The sequence below is a fragment of the Thunnus albacares genome, chromosome 4 (assembly GCF_914725855.1).
Source record: "Thunnus albacares chromosome 4, fThuAlb1.1, whole genome shotgun sequence".
Lineage (NCBI taxonomy): Eukaryota > Metazoa > Chordata > Actinopteri > Scombriformes > Scombridae > Thunnus > Thunnus albacares.
Window position 1 is genome coordinate 4,112,734 of NC_058109.1, and position 18,183 is coordinate 4,130,916.

The following is an 18,183-nucleotide window of genomic DNA, read 5'->3' on the forward strand; positions in this document are numbered from 1 at the left end:
AGCAGATGAGCTGAACTCCACTCTGGATCTAATTTGTTTCATCTAAATGAAACAAATGATTATCATCCAAACACAACTGTAATAAAAAGGCATATCTAACAGACATACATTAGATGCTGTCTGGTTGTTGGCATAATAAACTACACAACAAGTCCTCACGTTGTTGGTCCATGAACACACACAAGTATTTTCTGATCTGACGCCTGTATCAGCAGGACAATATCATCATCTGTCTGTGTCAGGTTCAAATTGAACTGTATTGTCATTCTATAGTCTCTACATTCTAGAGCTGCACAGCAGAATGAAACTGTGTTACCTGGCTCTCGTTCCAACTAGGTCCTTATAAACATAAATAAGCTAAGCAATGTAAGTAAAAATGGTCTTACTGTAGCTTCCTTACTTTTCCTCATGGTGACATGAAGCATCTCAGACTAAACAGTTATCATCGCAGACGTTCCATCCATCTTCATAATGGACTCAGTAGCAGTGAGACATAAATAAAGACGTGCCAAAGATAGTTTCCGATATGACGAGAGATGCATGTACTGTATATAGAAGGATGTGATACCACTGCATTACTGACACATTAAACAAATGGAAGAGTTCTTTTTATATCTTGAACTAACATAAACACACACAAATGCACTTCAGACATTAATACGCTCCTTCATCCAAAACAGCAAAACTGATAAAGAATTTAAGTCAATAAAAACGACGATATCTTCATTCGTTCATTTTACACATAATACATTATATATTAATTTTAACCCAGAAGTACAAGTCCATTGTGTTTAATTTGCAATGAAACAGTGGCCATAATGAAGAGTGGGAACATAAAACGCCACTACAACTCCAAACATGTCTGTTTTTTGCAAGATTATCCCAAAACACGGAGGTAAGAACCACAAAACTGAACCGGTTAAAGTCGTGATATCAAGGGTCATTTTCAACAATGAATGCAGTGAAGAATTAATTAATGAACATTTACACCAGTATCTCCGCCTGGCGTGTATTAAATGGACCTCTACGACTTGTATTTGAATACCCCTAAAGTTGATAAACTAAAACACTTATGATTTTTTATAGCTTAAACAAATATTTGATTACATGCATAGAAGGTCTGTTTCTTCTTTTTCCCTTCTTTTTTTTTAACAAAATTTGTTAATCATTTTATTCCTTCACATTGATTAAATTCCAACATTCACTTACTTCATTCAAATTTACAACAAAAAGCCCATCAGAGTCTTGTCGCCTGTCATTAAATTTTGGCAGTTTCACATTTTGACAACAGCGAAGTGAACAGCAGACAGCGACGCTTCAGACAGAACAAAGCGCAGAGTAATTGGGACTGAAGACCCCCGGAGCTGTGGTGACACAAACTCATTCATAATCATTTATCTGTTTTAACGGTTGCTGGTTCTGTCGCTGAATGTGTGTGGAGGTTTAGTTTTGTTAAAGAATTAAAGCAATGCTTTCACTCATCTATTCTATTCTCAGTTTTGTAAATATTAATCTTGTTACAACTGTATCACGTGTGTTTGATGGTTTTAATGTGGAGCACTTTGTAACTTCGATTCAATTGAAATAAAAAATGACAACAAATTCTACTTTTTTCTTTCTAGATTTCTTATAGATCCATGTCTGTAGAGACCGAGGAAGATGACAAACCAGCAGACAAATATTCTTGTAAGATTTGGAAACAAAATCTTAAATAACAACTACAACCTGACTCATGTATGTATACATCCACTGACTTGATCACTGTACACTTCTTGCCTGAAATGTGGGAAAACTCAGTCAAGACTCCTTCAGTTTAAGTAATTCAATATTGTTCATTTATTGTGTATGTGATTCAATTCAAAAGAAAAACTCATTCTGTGTGATTACATGTCAAATATTCAATTGAACAGCAGGTAAGTAACTGAAAGAACAGAAACGTTAACGGGCTGAGCGGCCCCGTGTAGCTCTGCTAACAATAGCAGCTGTCACATTAGCTGTGTTGTCTCTCCGCAGCAATGATGTAATGAGGAGCGGGACACAGTTACTACCCCGGGGCCCAGACTGAGGAATGCTACTCATAATGAAGACTGTCGACACGAGAGGAGGAGAGGACGAGTAGAAGGGAAGGAATGAAAAGATGAATTCTGCGGCTGATGTCAAAAAAAACGTCTGTGACAGAACAGTGGAAAACAGTGTATGAGTGCATGAAACAGGATTGAAATGGGAATAAACATGCTTTTTGTGATTTTCTGTCATTTCTATCCTGTTATGATGTTGGATCTTAAACATGGTCAAAGTTCCAAAACTTGAGGTGAATGTACTTAAAAATGCTCCCTGCAAGTTAAAAGCCAGGGCTTCAATCTGCTCTGACAAATTTGTTTGCAAAGTTACCTCCACTTCCCCACTGAACTGATGTCATTGTCTGAGCGGCTGTCTGTTCTGTACTCACATATTTTGGATCGGATTCGGACTTGAACATGCATTTGATGATGATGTATTTGAGAAGTTTCCATTTTGAATAAAGAATGAGAGAAAGAAGTGAAATCTGACTAATATCGTTTACGTAGCCCACCAGAGCCGGAGGAAGCTTCCTGACGCTGGCCAATCAGAACAGAGTGGGCTCATCGGGAGGGGGTCCTTAAAGAGACAGGAGCTAAAACGGCCTGTTTCAGACAGAGGCCGAACTGAGGGGCTGCATAAAGGACCAGTATCAGATAAATAAGGAGTTTCATGCTATTCCAGTAGAGCCTCAGAATATTAATACAGACCTGGAAACATACACGATACATCCCCTTTAGATCTTTATTAACAGGAATAGAAAATATGCTTATTCATTTTTCCATCCTGCCAAGAAATAGTTTGACACATAACCCCAAATGAAGCCACAACTTGTTTTTACACTTCAGTTTTTGTACAGATCAAACAAACGAAAACTAACCTGTTCATTAATGAGTTTTAGAGCGTCTGGTAGGTGGATTTTCTTACCTTTGGACAGAGCCAGGTTAGCTGGTTCCCCCTGTTTCCGGTCTTTATGCTAAGCTAAGCTGAGCTGCTGTTGGCGTACAAACATGAGAGGTTATCAACCTTCTCATCTAACTCACAAGAAAGCTAATAAACATACTTCCCAAAATGTCACAACGATTCCATCGCACGCAAAAATGACCCCTAAGTCCACACCAAGGTAAAACAAATCCTATTTTATAAATCTGATAAATCTGTGAAACTAAACACATTCTTTTAAAAAGAAAAACACTTGTTAAATGACATATTCATTAAGTGTCACTGAATTTTGTTAGCAGCCCTTTATGTGAATTTGAGTGACTGGGAGAGAAAAGCAGCGCTTCTTTCTGAAGCAGCAGGGTGCTGGCTTTAACAAGAACAATCCAGTAACACCACAGTCGCACTACTGATCAGAAACATGCAGGGAGGGCTAAGTGGGTCAAAACTAAACAACAAGGGCTCATGTTCTTCTCTGCTCATAAAACCCCAACTAAAAAAACAAACTGTTTTTTCAGGGTGTTGGTGAGCAGATTCAAGCTCACTGCTGTTTCTTTGTGCGTGCAGAAGACTTCTTTCTAGAGTTTTGTTAAACAAGCCTAATACAATATTTACATTGATCTGCCACAATATTTAGGACAGTCAAACATTTGTAGAAATGTTTATGAAGTATTTCTAAAATTTTGTGCAGGGAAACAAGTTTCACCGAGTTTTTTTTGGCTAAAAGCTTTGACCGGACCAACTGAGTTCCTTTGCACTCATTTCCTAAATCCTACTGTAATATGGTTTGTAAAACCAAATATGGTTTTGTTCATTCTTTTATAAATCAAATACACTGATCTGTTCCTCTTATATAAAACAGACATCGACTCAGTGCTTTGCCATGCAACAGAATCTTGTTTGCAGGAGATGAAGTGACATTTTATTGATGGTTTCAAAAATGAAGCCAGTGATTTAAATGATATCTTATGTGCAGAGCCAAACATTGAATTGATCAACTTGCAAGTATTGTGTGTGTATCCAAAGCCTGATATATCTTATTCCTCTGACCTCCGTTGTTTATAACTATTAAAAACACAACAATGTGCCACACCGTTGCACTGGGTGACATGTTCCTTCATTATGAAGAGTTGAAGAGGAGTTTAGAAATGGCTCCAAAGATCGCTGCTCTCCAGTGATCATGTTCTCAGTGGTTATAAACCAAAGTGTTTAACAAAATAACATTTTGACCTCATGGTGACACTAGATGATAATCTTACCTTCAATATATACCATCGCTATGATGCACCTAGTTTTTGATGTGCAGTCACCACATATGCTGACACTATACGATAAGTCAGAGGATCCAATTCATAACTGCAATTCATCCTGAGCGGTAAAACATCCAATAGTTTTCAAGACATTTCACTCTGAACCAGAAATGTCAATCTCATGGTGGGATCAGAGGAAAGGTCACTAAAGGCAATAGGATTCATCCTCTGTGAACCATGAATGTCTGTATAAACTTTTTTACCAATCCATCAAATAGATCTTGAGATATTTCACAGAATAAGCAATAGCTTTGACCTGTTGGTGCTACAGGAAAAGTCAAAGGATCACCAAAGTCCTTAAAGCTGAAGTTTGAGACTTTTGTCTCCCCCTTCTGTCAGAGTGAGTAATTACAAAAACACTGTCGACAGGTGCTAACGTCATAGGCTCCACCGTAGCCAACTCCGTCACTACTGTTATAGCTGTAAAACGGTGGATAAATTGTTTTGAGTGTCACAACCCCATCACAACATTGTTTCACTATCAGAATTTGATCTATTCGGTCTGATAACATTTGGAAAGTCTAGAAGAGCCGCACAATTAAATTATTTTACCCCCCTTCAACTTAGCAGAGAGCTAACCGGAAGTTAGCTGGCTCGGCCGTCAGTAGTCTGCATTCATTCCTTCATATGTCCAGCGTGGGAATGTCAGACCAGACACCAGATTAAAAACTCTGTTTACAGTGAAATACAGAGAGATTTATTTGGCCTAATAAACATTGCGTGAACTCGTTTGGCAAAGGCTTTAATGTAACAGACGTTCATTTATATGTAAATGTTCCGCACTGCAGGTTTAAGTTTTATCCTGAATGTGGATCCATGAATGTCTGTGCCAGATTTTTTGGTAATCCATCAAATAATTGTTGATATGTAGACCAACAGACACTGCCATCACTAGAGCCAAGCTGCTAGCATGACTAAAAACAATTAAAAGATGATTATTAAAACTGGTTACACCAAAAACACTGAGAACTGAACACTGATAACACCGTAAACCTGCACCACAATAAAATGAACTGCAAACTAAATACTCAAAACATAAAGTTAAAACTACCACCAGTCATTTAGTTCCACAAACATCCTCTTCATACAGATATTTCCGACTCACATTCAACTTGTGAGAATTCAATAGCAAAGTTGTTCCGCAAAGCAACAACAATCTACACAAGTCATGATGGTTTCCATTAGGATGCATCTTATATACATCTTATATATCTGTACAAAAAAAACAATATTTCCATACAACACTTATATATACCCTTATTTAAAAGTTACCCTGGACTCGACTTAATCCCTGCATTCATACAATGACACATGTATTCAGAGGTGAGCCGGCTGCTCCTTGTAAGGAGGGAAAGTCTGCTCGCTAAGCTGGTATACTGAATGTTTTGTTCATATATGAGGGGGATCCCACTGACCCAGTACACACTCTCCTCAGTTCACAGTTCAGGGTTCACACTTGACTGGTTGTGTGTGTGTGTGTGTGTGTGTGTGGTCAATCACCAGGGTGCCAGCAGAAGTCTAAATTAGACCTTACCCTCTTCAAAGGTCAAAGGTCAGTGTGTCAGGAGCTCAGACCCTCTGGTATTTCACACCGGGAACACAGAGTGGACTGAAGAAAGTAATGGAGGAGGGGAGGAGAGGAATGCACTTTCACCACCAAAAAAGTACATTTCCTGGTCCAGAAGTTGTTCAGGTAATAGTGGTTGAAAGTTGTAATGACTGCAATCATCATTAGGTGTGTTTGTGAACACGACTCAACAGGTGTCAGCGTTGTAAAAACGGACGAGAGAGAAGCTGTTTAGACGAGACATTCTGTGACCCTGTTGGAGTCATGAAGTACAACCTGTCCTCAGCAGAAAAACAGCAGCAATTCTTCCACCACAAACCTCTGTTTGCATCGTGTTTCCCACTAAAGCCCTTTTCAGACATGGATTATGTAACATTGCTGACTTCATCTGGCTGTTAAAGTGATGATGTTTGTTATTCAGACATGGATGTCTACTATGCTAGAAGTGAACTGATTCTACATATCAACGTCTGTTTCCAGGTGTTGGAGAGTATTACTGCATATATGAAAAAGTTGTGTAAAGCCTTTTGTGTTTCCAGAGGGAGCTGTGGGAAATCATGGATGTATTAAAGGATATATCTGGCGAGTTTCTATATTTCTCTTATTGTCAACAAATCTCATGTTCAGAGCCAAACCAACTATGAACTCAACCTACTTGCAAGTATTGTGCATGTATACAAAGCCTGATATATCTTACTCCTCTGTGCCATAGACCTCCATTGTTTAAAAACTATTAAAAACACGTCAATGAGCCACACCGCTGCACTGGCTGACATGTTCCTTTGTCCCTGAAGAAGGTGGCTATGGTAGCTTGTTTAGAAATGGCTCCAACAAGTAAAAATAGCCATAACTGCCTCTGCACATGTGCAGGAATGCAGGTCTCTTTCCAGAGCTTCAATAGCTTGTTGTGCTACGTGACACAATCTCTGGACTTTGTACTTAAGTTCTTTGAGAAATTTATAAATATAGTACAAAGTCAAGAGGTTGTGTTATGTAGCACATCAAGCTAGTGAAGCTCTGTAAAGAGACCTTCATTCCTGCACATGCGCAGTGGCGTCTACTACACTAGGAACCTCACTCCTGAGGGTTACCATCTTATCACTGTTATTAGTCTTTGGAGCCATTTCTAAGTAAACTACTGTAACCATCAACTTCAGGAATGAAGGAACATGTCACCCAGTGCAGCGATGTGGCTCATTAATGTGTTTTTAATAGTTTTTGGAAAACAACGGAGGTCTACAGCACAGAGGAATAAGATATATCAGGCTTTGGATACACACACAATACTTGTTAGTAGATCAGTTCATTGTTGGTTTGGATCCAATCATGAGATTTGTTGACAGTAAGAAAAATACAGCAAATCAACAGACATATCCTTTAAGGGAACTGGATACGGCACCATCACTCATCCTTGTTGCAAATTTTTCCTAGCGGCCACACTCGGTATTGTGGGCCAAAAAGCATTGTCCCCATATACCGCCATAATATCTCTTTTATAGACGTCACCATAAAAGAGATGTCTATAAAACTGTTGACAGGACGCCTCCAACTTCAAACAAGGTCAATTATTACTCTTTGTACTATTAATATTTAACCCATTGAGGTTTTATATTTTTAGAACTTCCCCAGTTACCTTGTGAGGCAGCTGGATTCCCAAGATCACGCAAGAATCCCTCTTCTCAGGTTTCAAGTTATGCGCTTGTGTCCGAACCACCAATGGTTCGGACCAATCAGCGTCCTGTGAGGATTCTCACATGATCTTGCGAATCCAGCTGCCTCACAAGGTAAATCAGTGATAGATGATGATAGACAGATGGTTCATCCAATCACCTGCCAAGTATTTTTTTTGAAAGTGCCTGCCTTTTTCCAGTTTCCAAGGACGCCTTCTCAGATGGTTCTGTGTAACAAACCATTTGGTGTGTCAGGTTACTTTCTCAGAGCCTAGAAAAGCAATTAAAAAGTTCATGACGTCATCCCAATGTAAAGTTTATGGGCCGAGCAGGAACTTGTGGGCGGGGCCAGCGGGACACTACTTTGCATATTGAGTGAGAAGGGTCTATCTGGAGTCTTGGGTTAGGGTTATGTATGTTGTCACCATAATGGCATGTTACACGACACCCCCCTGACCCCTGACCCTAACCCTTAACCCTAACCATGTCACTGCTCATGTCTAAACCTAACCAAGTGGATGCATCATGTAATAAAGTGGGTGTGTCGTGTAGCTGCTGCGAGTCTGCAGATAGCTAGAAAACGTTGGTAACACTTTCTATGACGCCCATGTCTATAATGCATCATAATCGTACTTATAATGCATTATAATCTGCTTATAGCACTATATAATTATAGTTATAAGCACTCATAAGTATTAACAAGTCTTTATAACAATCATAACACGTTATAAAGCATTTTATAATTACTTATAAGTTCAAGCATAATACTTCATAATTGCAGGTCACTTGCTGAGGATCATAGTGTATTGTCATTCTCATAGTTGTAATACATTATAATCATTTATCACTTACCAAGTTTTTTAAGGAGTCAAACATTTACATAAAAGTAAAATATACAGCTACAGGTAAAGTAGAAATTGTTTCAGCTAATATCTTTAATTTGAATCAATGGAGTCTTTAGAGTGAGTATTTTAGGGAAACATCACATTAATGAAATGTAAATGTCCATCATTCATTTGTGTCAAATTGGAGTACCTTACCAGTACTTACTGTCTGTTAAACAAATAAATTACTTTTTCAACATTTTGTGTTGCTCTTGCACAGATTTAATGATATTATGATAACGCTTTCTACATCCATACGCTCCCTCCAGTAGAGTAGACAAGCAGGCTATGGAGGTCTGGTAACCTCACTTCTTTATAACACCACATCATCACTTGAGGGAGTTTATCAGATTTCACACAGCTCCCTCTGGAGTCACAAAAGGCTTTATACTACTTTTTTCACATATGCAGTTATACTCACCAACACCTGGAAACACTCGCTGATGTGTGAAAACGGGGTAGTTTCTGATCTGAAACGGTCATTTGTAACGCTGACAGAAGTCGTCCTGCTGGTCATTTAGATTACAGGACTCACTGTTTATTATAGAAATAATCAGTTTCACAAATACACAGCGTGTAACACAACAGCTTTGAATCAGGGAGTGAGACGAGCTGTCTATGAACTGCAACGTCCCCGTTTGTCTCACTTGAACTCTCCTTCATGTCCTGTCATTTCTGTACTGTCAGCTTTCAAATATCTGAACAGATTCACACTCTTCTTCTGTCAAAGGTCATTTGGAGGTTGATGAGGTCATTTAATACTTTCTGCCTCATGGGTTTTGTTCTCTAACTGCCTCTCTGGCGTAAACATACAAAACTCTTATGACTTGATTCCAAGCATCTGATGTGCTGTTTGAATTGTAAAGGACAGATTCATACACATTTTGAAAACACATCAGTTGTTAATTATCTTATTTATGGGGACTTTTCTTTATTATATAAACAAAGAACACAGAAAGAAAAATGGATGAAGCAACAGTATTTCCATGTGAAAGTGGTTTTGTTCTCAACATTTAATGTCTGACTCTCTAATTAATATAAAGAGATGCTTTTCTGTTTATTGGCTGCAACAATAACAAAGATTTTTTTTTAAACAATCAGAAAGAAGTTAGAAAGAGCAGAACTGTGATTGAAAGCCGATGTCTGAAGTGCAGCAAAAAGTGTTTTATTTTATTTTACTTTTATTTATTTTATTTTATGTTCTATTTTCACTTTATTTTATCTTACATCACAATGCAATGTTTTATTTTACCTCTTATGTACATTTTCATGTTTTTATGTTCATTTTATGCCATTTATGTCTTTCTTGATGTGAAGCACTTGGTGCACGTAATTTATTTTGCTGTAAAGCACTTTGAGCTGCATATCTTTTTTTGTATGAAAGGTGCTATACAAATAGTTATTATTATTATTATTATTATCATTAATAATAATAATAATAATAATAATAATAATAATAATAATAATATTAAGATGGAGATAAAGTCAAAATAACATAAAATCAGGAAGCTCCAGATTACCACATTTAACATGTATTTATATTATACCACAGAAAATAGTGATATCCATCCTGTATTAATCTGAGGAGATGATGGTGAATGCAGTAAATTGTATATAATCCTCTATTCATCATAAATAAACAGGTCAGGAGCAACACTTAAGTAAAGCCATCTGGGAAAAAACACTGTCACAAAAGGTGAATATGTGACAAAAACTTAAAATACTTCCAAAAACACACACAAACCAAGAGTGACTTTTATATCTCATGAAAAGATGTGTGGATGATGGAGTATCAGGCAGGATGAAGAGTACAGAACTTATTAACTGTCACAAACAATCCAACCTAATGTACTGTATATGTTATGTTAATTAATGTAGTAAATAAACAACAATAAACCAACAAAACAAGCACTTTGGGGACACTCAAATAAACATTAAGAGCACTACAGTTTACTCAGGTGCTTCTGCTTACTTTACATTTCAATCTGACTGGTTTAATTTCTTATATTTATGTCTGAAGAGTAATGGAGCATCAGTATGTGTGAGGTATCGCCAATATGTGTTATTAAACAATATTCAAGACATTTAGTGTTTTAGATGTGGTCAATTAAAGTGAAAACAGTTAAAGACTCCTCAGTGATGATGCCCTGACTCGTGCGCCACGCTGCGCTCGGTGCGCCGCGGTCCCGCCTCACCTCTCCAAACCTCTCCAAGCTGCCTGAAGAAATTCGGTTTCTCTTCTCACTCCCCGTTGTTCGGATTTCAAAGGCAAGGGAGGGTGGGGTCTCTGCCTTCCCAAATATTTCTCCTCCCCGCATTTTAATACCTACACACCATCCCTCCACCACCTCATTCCACCAGCGAGTAAAACCGAGGACAGGTCACGGAGCGCTCTGAACGCATTTTCACGTCCAAGCGCTCATTCCTCACAGCACAGTGAGGGCTGCTCTTAAGAAAAAAAAAATTGGGATAAACTACAGGAAACCGTGACCTCACCTTTCCTAACCCGGGACACTGTGTGTGTGTGAGTGTGACGTTTTGTTGCGGAGGTCTAGTGCCCGTCTTACCTGTCCCATCCGCCGGTCCTCGGTACGTCGTGTCCGACCAGCAGCTTCCCCAGGTGAGTCAGCGGGCTGACCGGCTCGGGGGACAGAGGAGGGGGGTATAACAGAGCGGGGTCTGCCTGGGGATATCCCGGCTGGTGCATGGATGTGTCTGAGAACCAGATCGAAAAACAGACAAAATGTTTGATGGTTTTAAAAGGAGTTGATGACAGAAAACGACAGAAAAAAACGGAACTAAAAAATACGCCTCACAAATGAAGCATCTTTAATTATCGTTTAATTGAAGGCAATGAGAAACAGAAGGTTATAATTGTCGGGTAATGTTTGTGCTGTGCAGCCTGCATCATGGCTGGAAGTTGGCGCAAAGTGCAAATCATTATCCGGATCATCATTAGAGATAATTGGTTAACAAGAATGTCAAAGAGCGTCTCTTTGTCTTATGTGATAATAAACTGAATATATTTGGATTCTGGACTGTCAGTCAGACCTGAACAAGACATCTAAAGTACTCTGGAAAAGTGATCGACATTTTTCTTATTTTCTGATATTTTATAGATAAAACAATTAATAATGTTTGAGGAAATAATCTGCTTTAATGGTGATGAAAATAATATTTAGATGTAGCCTTAAACTCTAACATAAATTGCTTCTTACATAGGCTACATATAAGGTCTACTTTAAAAAGGTTGTTGAAACCTTTGCCTTGAAGTTTTGTCTTTTTTTAGATGTTGGGTATGTGCAGTGTGGTATTAATAATTGATAAAGAACTTCACATGAATTTAACTGTTTCTCTGAACTACAAAACAGAACTGTCTTCACTGATTTCTTTGCATTTCTGCTATTAATCCTCTCAATTAAGCATCAGGTTATAAAAAATGAGAGGTGGTGTTGGCAGGTTTAAAAATAGATATGAGTGAGAGAGTGAGTGAAAGGAGAGTAAGGTTCTGGGTTCACACTGGTTGCCTGGAGGTGATGCTCTGTGCAGGCGCTCAAAAGCTGGCATGCAGGCAGAAAGACAGATCAGTGCCTGAGCAGTGAGACAGGTAGACTGTTCTCAAGTCAAGCACGCAGGCAGACAGACAGCAGAGCAAACTGTCAGTGAGACAGTCAGTCATGCAGTCAAACAGTGAGACAGTCAGTTAGGTAGTCAGTGAGACCGGCAGGTAGACAGGCAGTCAGTGAAACAGTCAGGCAGGTAGACAGGCAGTAAAACAGTTGCAGTCAGTGAGACTGCTAACAGTAGCAGAGTCAACATCTGGTTCCAATCTAAAGCCACTAACAAGAAGTGCTGTGTCTTCATCTCAGTGTGACTCCAGCTGTCACTCAAAACCCCCAAAACCACCTACGGTACCAACCACAGACTCTCTGCCTGTCTCTCTCTCTGCTTTCCTGCCTGTCTCTCTCCATCCTGTCTGTCTCTTTCTACACTTTTCACCTTTCTACTGTTTCTTTCTCTATATGTTGTCGCAATATGTGTGAACATATGGTCTCCATCTCTCTGTCTCTAATCTCTAGACTGCAGAACTGATATGTTTTCACCTCAGAGTGAATTCGGCTGTCAGTCCATCATACTTCTACCTCCCTCTGCTTTCTGCTGTCACCTGTTGCTTTAATCTCAGTGTTTTCCTTCCAACCTGAGCAGAAGTTCATTTTCCATCTGTCTCTGAACAATTCATTTATTTCAGTGATGGCCATACATGACAAAATCACAAATTAAGAGCAAAATATAAAGTTTCTCCCATATGAGGACTTGATTCCTTAAAACAAAGTCTATGTGCCAGAGGCGCCAGATTCATTTCAGAAATGCGGGGGCAAAAAATTGTGTGTGTGTGTAGCAGCAGTGTACTCTCCCGTGCATTGTGCGAGGAATGAGGCACACACTATCACTTTTGGCTCCAATCCACCATTTATTCTGGTAACAACAGAGTGGTTTTATACTCTCTGCATCCGTGAGTACGAAAGGGGCCGCGAGGGTCCGTTCAATGTAAATTTCGTTATCAGAGGGAGTACACGTGGGCTCTGTGCAGACATCCTCGTACCTCCCCTCTGATTTGTCACGGCCACTATGCTACAATCAATAGATGCTGATCTACTGCGCATGTGTGGAACACGTCCACCAAGCGGACTCCAGAAAGTAGGATAAACAGAACTACTGCGCGTCTGTGGTCCGCTTGCATCCACGTGGGAGTATATTTGAGGCTCAGCCAGTTTTGAGTTGAGAAGCTCCAGAAAATACTTAAACAAAAACAGAATTGATGGGACTCATTGCTGGTTAGCGAGCTGCACCATGAGGATTACCTAATGTTAGAAAACTAAAATGGAGCTAGCAAAGTCACAGATAACGTGGTGTCCTCAGCAAATTACTCCACGCAAATCACAACCAACCAGTATGATCACAAAGCGTTTGCTGTGGTAACTGCGAGCTCATCTCAACATACAAAGTACATACAACACTTCTACCTATAAAAACAAAGTTATAAAAGATATTAACGGAGCTTATTTCAATATTCTTCCTGTTTTATGTTTGCCTGTTTTATTTTACCTGATGTCTTAGAGTGGCGGGAATGATTGAAATGCCTTTTTAACGCAAGTGCTGCAATAAAGGGGCATTTGCAGGGATACAGTAATTCGCGACTTAAAAGATTGTGGGAGGAGGGTGAAGTGGAGGGGGGTTAATGGGCCCTTGGACCCCCTACATCCGGCACCTTTGCTATGTGCTGCAGCTCATCCCAGTTTGTTTGCAGTTTGTGGACAGTTCAACCAAAACCAAATTATTATGTGGTAAGTAATCCCTGAGAACATAAAACCAAAGATAGGAGAAAAATCTGAATGTATAAACCCAATTTTGGCCCCTTGGGTGGGATATCTTGACCCCAGGTTGTGAACTAGTAGCCTTGAGCATCGACAACACTGACTTTTTGTTAAAGGTGGTGTTGTGAAATTAGTGAAATGATGAAAAATGATTTCAGCTGTGGTCACACCACAAAGTGACATTTACTCATCCAAGTTAAATACTTGGATGTGAAAGCTTGACGACGAAGCGACCACTCGCAGGGCCACTTGATGAACTGCTGTAGCTGCGAGCTAACCGCTAACTCACAGGCTGTTGTAGCTGAGATAACACTATTCAGTCAGAATAGCTCCCGAAATAAACTCTTCCGTTTACTTCCTTTTGTTCACAATTGGACATCATTTCCTCAATAAAAAGTTATTGAAGAAGTAAAATAAAACGTGTTTGCTTAGTACCGTCGCTAACAGAACAGTAATTGCATTGTATCATCAACTTCTCTCTCATAACTTTCTGCAAACCACGTTGTGTGGAACAGTTTTTGCTCCAACAAAGGAGCTTAAATAAAAGTGAGTGATGACACACAGCTAATAAGTAACGATAGCTTCCTCCATTTTGGACTCTTCGGCTCTCTGTCCCCTCAAAGGTCAGCTCTGTCAGGATGGCTTGCTGTTGGTTAATGGCGCATATTTATGAGTCAAAGTGAATCAAAAAGGCCTTTCAAAGAAGCCTATTGTCAGCAAGTAGCGAGTCCTTCAGTGCAAGAAGTAAAAAACAGACAACAACAGTGGGTACTACATATATCTGCTATGGGAGAAGCTCTCGAGCTCCAAATCTGCACAAAAACACATTCATCAGTCAGACTAATGAAGACGCTCTGTGCACATTGAGTTTTCTTATTCATTAAAATATTTCACTAAGTTAAGTCGTTCTGTCTGACAAACTGACATGGAGAAACTCTCCAACAGAACGTCAGCACCAGGGTCAAATATCTGTCACCTGTCATCAGTTCTCAACCTTGGGGTCACAACCCTGGCAGGAGGTCACAGGATGGTTATCAGAGGTCACGAGTGGAAAGACTGACAGAATGTGAAAAGGGTAAATAAGATATATTTACATGTAGTTGGTGTGTGCGAAACGATCCCTCAACAATCCCTATGGTAGTGTTTTGTGTTTTTTTTTTACATTGAAGCGTAATTTAACCTTTGGTTCATAGTTCTGGATGGTCGTCTTCAGCTGGTGAGCAGGTGATTCTGTGTTTTTGGTTTTACACATTAGGTTTTCAAACCAAAACCAACAGTCAGATTCAAATATCTTCCCATACAACAGTTTCCTGTGGACTAAGAGATTTAAATCTCCTACCATGTGTCAAAATGTCAAATATAGTTTGTAAGAAATCTTTTCTGTGTCCCTGAAAATGTGCTTATTTCATCAGCATTTGTGAGTGTTGGTGGATGTTGCTCCATGTCACAGCACTCACAGACATGCACATGTATTTTGCACATGGACAACATTGTCTTTTCTTTCCATGGATATTTTGGTTGTTTTTGGACTAATTCATGTAAAGCAGCTCGCCTACTTTACACTGAGGTGGCCTCATTACGCAATCACATCAGGATACTAATGTAGACCTTTCCCCTCACTGGAACAAAAGAATAATTTAGACGGTGAAATGAACCCTCAACAACCCCTGACCATAGAAATGCTTACAAATTTTATATCGATGAGATGTCAACATGTTCTTCTGCTCACCTTTCCTGCCATCCTCCACGACATCCATCTCCTCCATGACAGGCGTGGCCTCAGTTGTTCCTCAGGTCCATACTCACTCGGCTTTCACAACTGTTATTAAGATAACTGCAGAGTTAACTTTGAAAGAACTCTTTGTACGTCACAGGAATGTACAATAACTCCAGAGTTATGTGGCCCTTTGTTGTAACAAAACATGCAGAAATACAAACAATACTCTCAGCATCCAGCTCAAATTCTAAAATCTGTATAATCTGATTAAAAAAAAAAAAAAACAACTTTTCAGGCTTTTTAGACAGATGTTGACTTTAGGTCAGGTTGGCTTCATGCTGCAGCTTGATGGTCTGATGAAATCAGACTATTCTCTGCTGTTGGGACGACTATCTGTGGAAACTCATCCTAAATGCAACTAACAAACAAATCTTTCTAACTGAAGACATTGTGTTCTGGCTTTAAGTGTCTTACAGACCTTAAAAACCAACAACCGCCCACTACCTGCCTGTAACTGTTTCAACGATTTTGTTTGTTGATTTGTATGGTTGTATCTCCCGTGGTAACAATTTTAACTGATTTTATTTGTTGATTTTGTATGGTTGTATTTTCCGTGGTGTAATCTCGGTATTAGTCACCCTCAATGATTTCTCAGATAATCTTAAATAAAGGTTGAAATGAAATAAAATGAAATGGAGGAAAAAAAACTTGGACATTACTGGTAAGCAAAAATATGGAAAAACTCTACTTTACACGTGCAGTTTGTCAAAAGCAATACACCAAAACAACAATTAATAGTCAATTATATTGTTTTGAGTAGCAGCTAACCTGGAATCAAGTTGTTGTCCTGTAGCTTCTTGACAAGATCCTCCAGTCGTTCTTCTCATTCTGGTTTAGACTGAAACTTTATGATGCTGCAGGTTCAGTTTTTTCCATCCAGATGATCCATATGCTGTATTGAGTTTCAACATCCTCACTTAGTTCAGCAGTAAAGATTAGCTTATTTAAAACATCTCAAATGTCCATCAGTCCATTAGTTTTAGCTGAGAGCACAATGCTTCTGCTGCACCTCGTACAGTCAATCTACAGTAAAAGGGACTTTGATGGTAAATATATTTAAGTGTGTCTCTTTGTGCGTCTGCACATGTGTACTTGTTTGCACTCCATCCCGGATCTGTTATCTGACCGCTGGTCTTGGTGTGTGTCAGTGTGTACATTACTGTATCCCCAGTGTGTGTGATTAAGGAGATTATCACCTGTTGCTGGACTGCAGGTTTCTCACACACACCTTCCTCTTTTGCAAACACTGCAGATACATGCCGCTTTTCTCTAACATTTTGTTTTCAGCAAGTTATCCGATCTGGACTAAAATGCAAACAATGTCTCTCCTTTGGTTGACAGCTGCTCTTTACAAATGAAAGATCCATTATTTAGTGCATAGCTAAGTTGCACTCTGAATAAACAGTCCTGCCTTCTTTCTTCTTTTTGTCTACCTGACAAAACATAAAACACTGTTGAAACATAAAACATAAATTCACAAAAATGCCCCTCTGACATGGTTATTAGTGTGCATTAGTTAATGTATATAGTGACCTTATGTTTCTTTTAAGCCCCTATGTGTAGGATAAGACACCCCCATAGATCTGACCTGCAGTCAGAATGACCTGAAACCACACTCAGTGCACCAGTCTCCACCAGGACTGACTGATTTATCTGCACTTATACTCACAATAATTGGAAAGATGCTATGATCACACAATTGTACACAAAGAGGCATTAAAGGAATAGTTACTCAGGTTCTTGCAGAGAGTTAGCTGAGAAGATTGAGACCAGTCTCATGTCCGTACGGTAAATATGAAGCCAGTACAACCAGCAGCCGGTTAGCTTAGCTTAGCACAAAGACTGGAAACAGGAGGAAACAGCTAAGAAATCCACCTCCCAGCATCTCTTAAGCTAAAAAATTAACATGTCATATCTAGTTTGATCCGTTTTGTGGTTTTATGGGGTGCCACATACCTGAATATTTCTTTTTGTAGGGATTGAAGAAACATGACATGTTAATTAGTGAGCTTTGGAGGTGCTGGTAGGTGGATTTGTAGCACTGGACAGAAGCAGACAAGATGTTTCCCGTTTCCAGTCTTTATGCCAAAATAAGCTAACTGGCTATTGCCTCCAGCTTCATATTGAACAGACAGATATAATCGCATTTTTCATGTTTTCCAACCTATAATTTACTTGCAGGAAAACAAAATGTGCACAAAAAACTTCAGTTGAACCAAACAGCATAATTAAAAGCCAGGTGAGAACACGTTCTCTTCACAAGAACGTAAACACAGAGAGAAGGTCCTTTCTGCCAAATATCAAGAAGGCAACATACTTCTTGTTAGTCCAAGTTGGATATCGATTACTAGCTGCTAGCAACTGTTGATTTCACTCATCAACATCCCAGCATAAGAAAACACACCTGTAACCTTCTAGTCGGTCAGATGGAGGTTGGATCATGTTGCGCCACAAACGAACCACTCCAGAAAATGTTTGAGACCGGACCAAGACCACTTCCCCTACAGGATCTCTGTGTTCAGATCTGCCTAAACAAATCCTATCAACCAGAGTGTAAACAACACATGTTTGAAACACCCTCAATCCCAACAATCTCATCCAAC

At 39.3% G+C, this 18,183-nt stretch overlaps 2 protein-coding genes across 8 annotated transcripts in view; one reads left to right on the forward strand and one right to left on the reverse strand.

Moving 5' to 3' along the window:
- The window catches only part of rbpjl (recombination signal binding protein for immunoglobulin kappa J region-like), a 43,244-nt gene that overhangs the window by 17,984 nt on the left and 7,077 nt on the right, over positions 1 to 18,183 (reverse strand). For 2 of the 4 annotated variants that reach the window (XM_044349379.1, XM_044349376.1), the window contains exons 2-4: positions 16,349 to 16,472; positions 15,533 to 15,622; positions 10,996 to 11,143 (exon numbers count right to left, since the gene is read on the reverse strand). In XM_044349379.1, the coding sequence (XP_044205314.1) occupies positions 10,996 to 11,143; positions 15,533 to 15,569 (185 nt within the window). In that variant the 5' untranslated portion in view covers positions 15,570 to 15,622; positions 16,349 to 16,472. Of the gene's footprint in view, positions 1 to 10,995; positions 11,144 to 15,532; positions 15,623 to 16,348; positions 16,752 to 16,776; positions 17,617 to 18,183 lie in introns of those variants that run through there. The other 2 variants (XM_044349378.1, XM_044349377.1) reach the window with 2 other exon arrangements.
- matn4 (matrilin 4) overlaps positions 10,670 to 18,183 on the forward strand; it is a 35,143-nt gene continuing 27,629 nt past the window's right edge. For 3 of the 4 annotated variants that reach the window (XM_044349371.1, XM_044349373.1, XM_044349374.1), the window contains exon 1: positions 10,670 to 11,048. The gene's annotated coding sequence lies outside the window, so the exon portion shown is untranslated. The remainder of the gene's footprint in view (positions 11,049 to 18,183) is intronic. The other variant, XM_044349375.1, reaches the window with a different exon arrangement.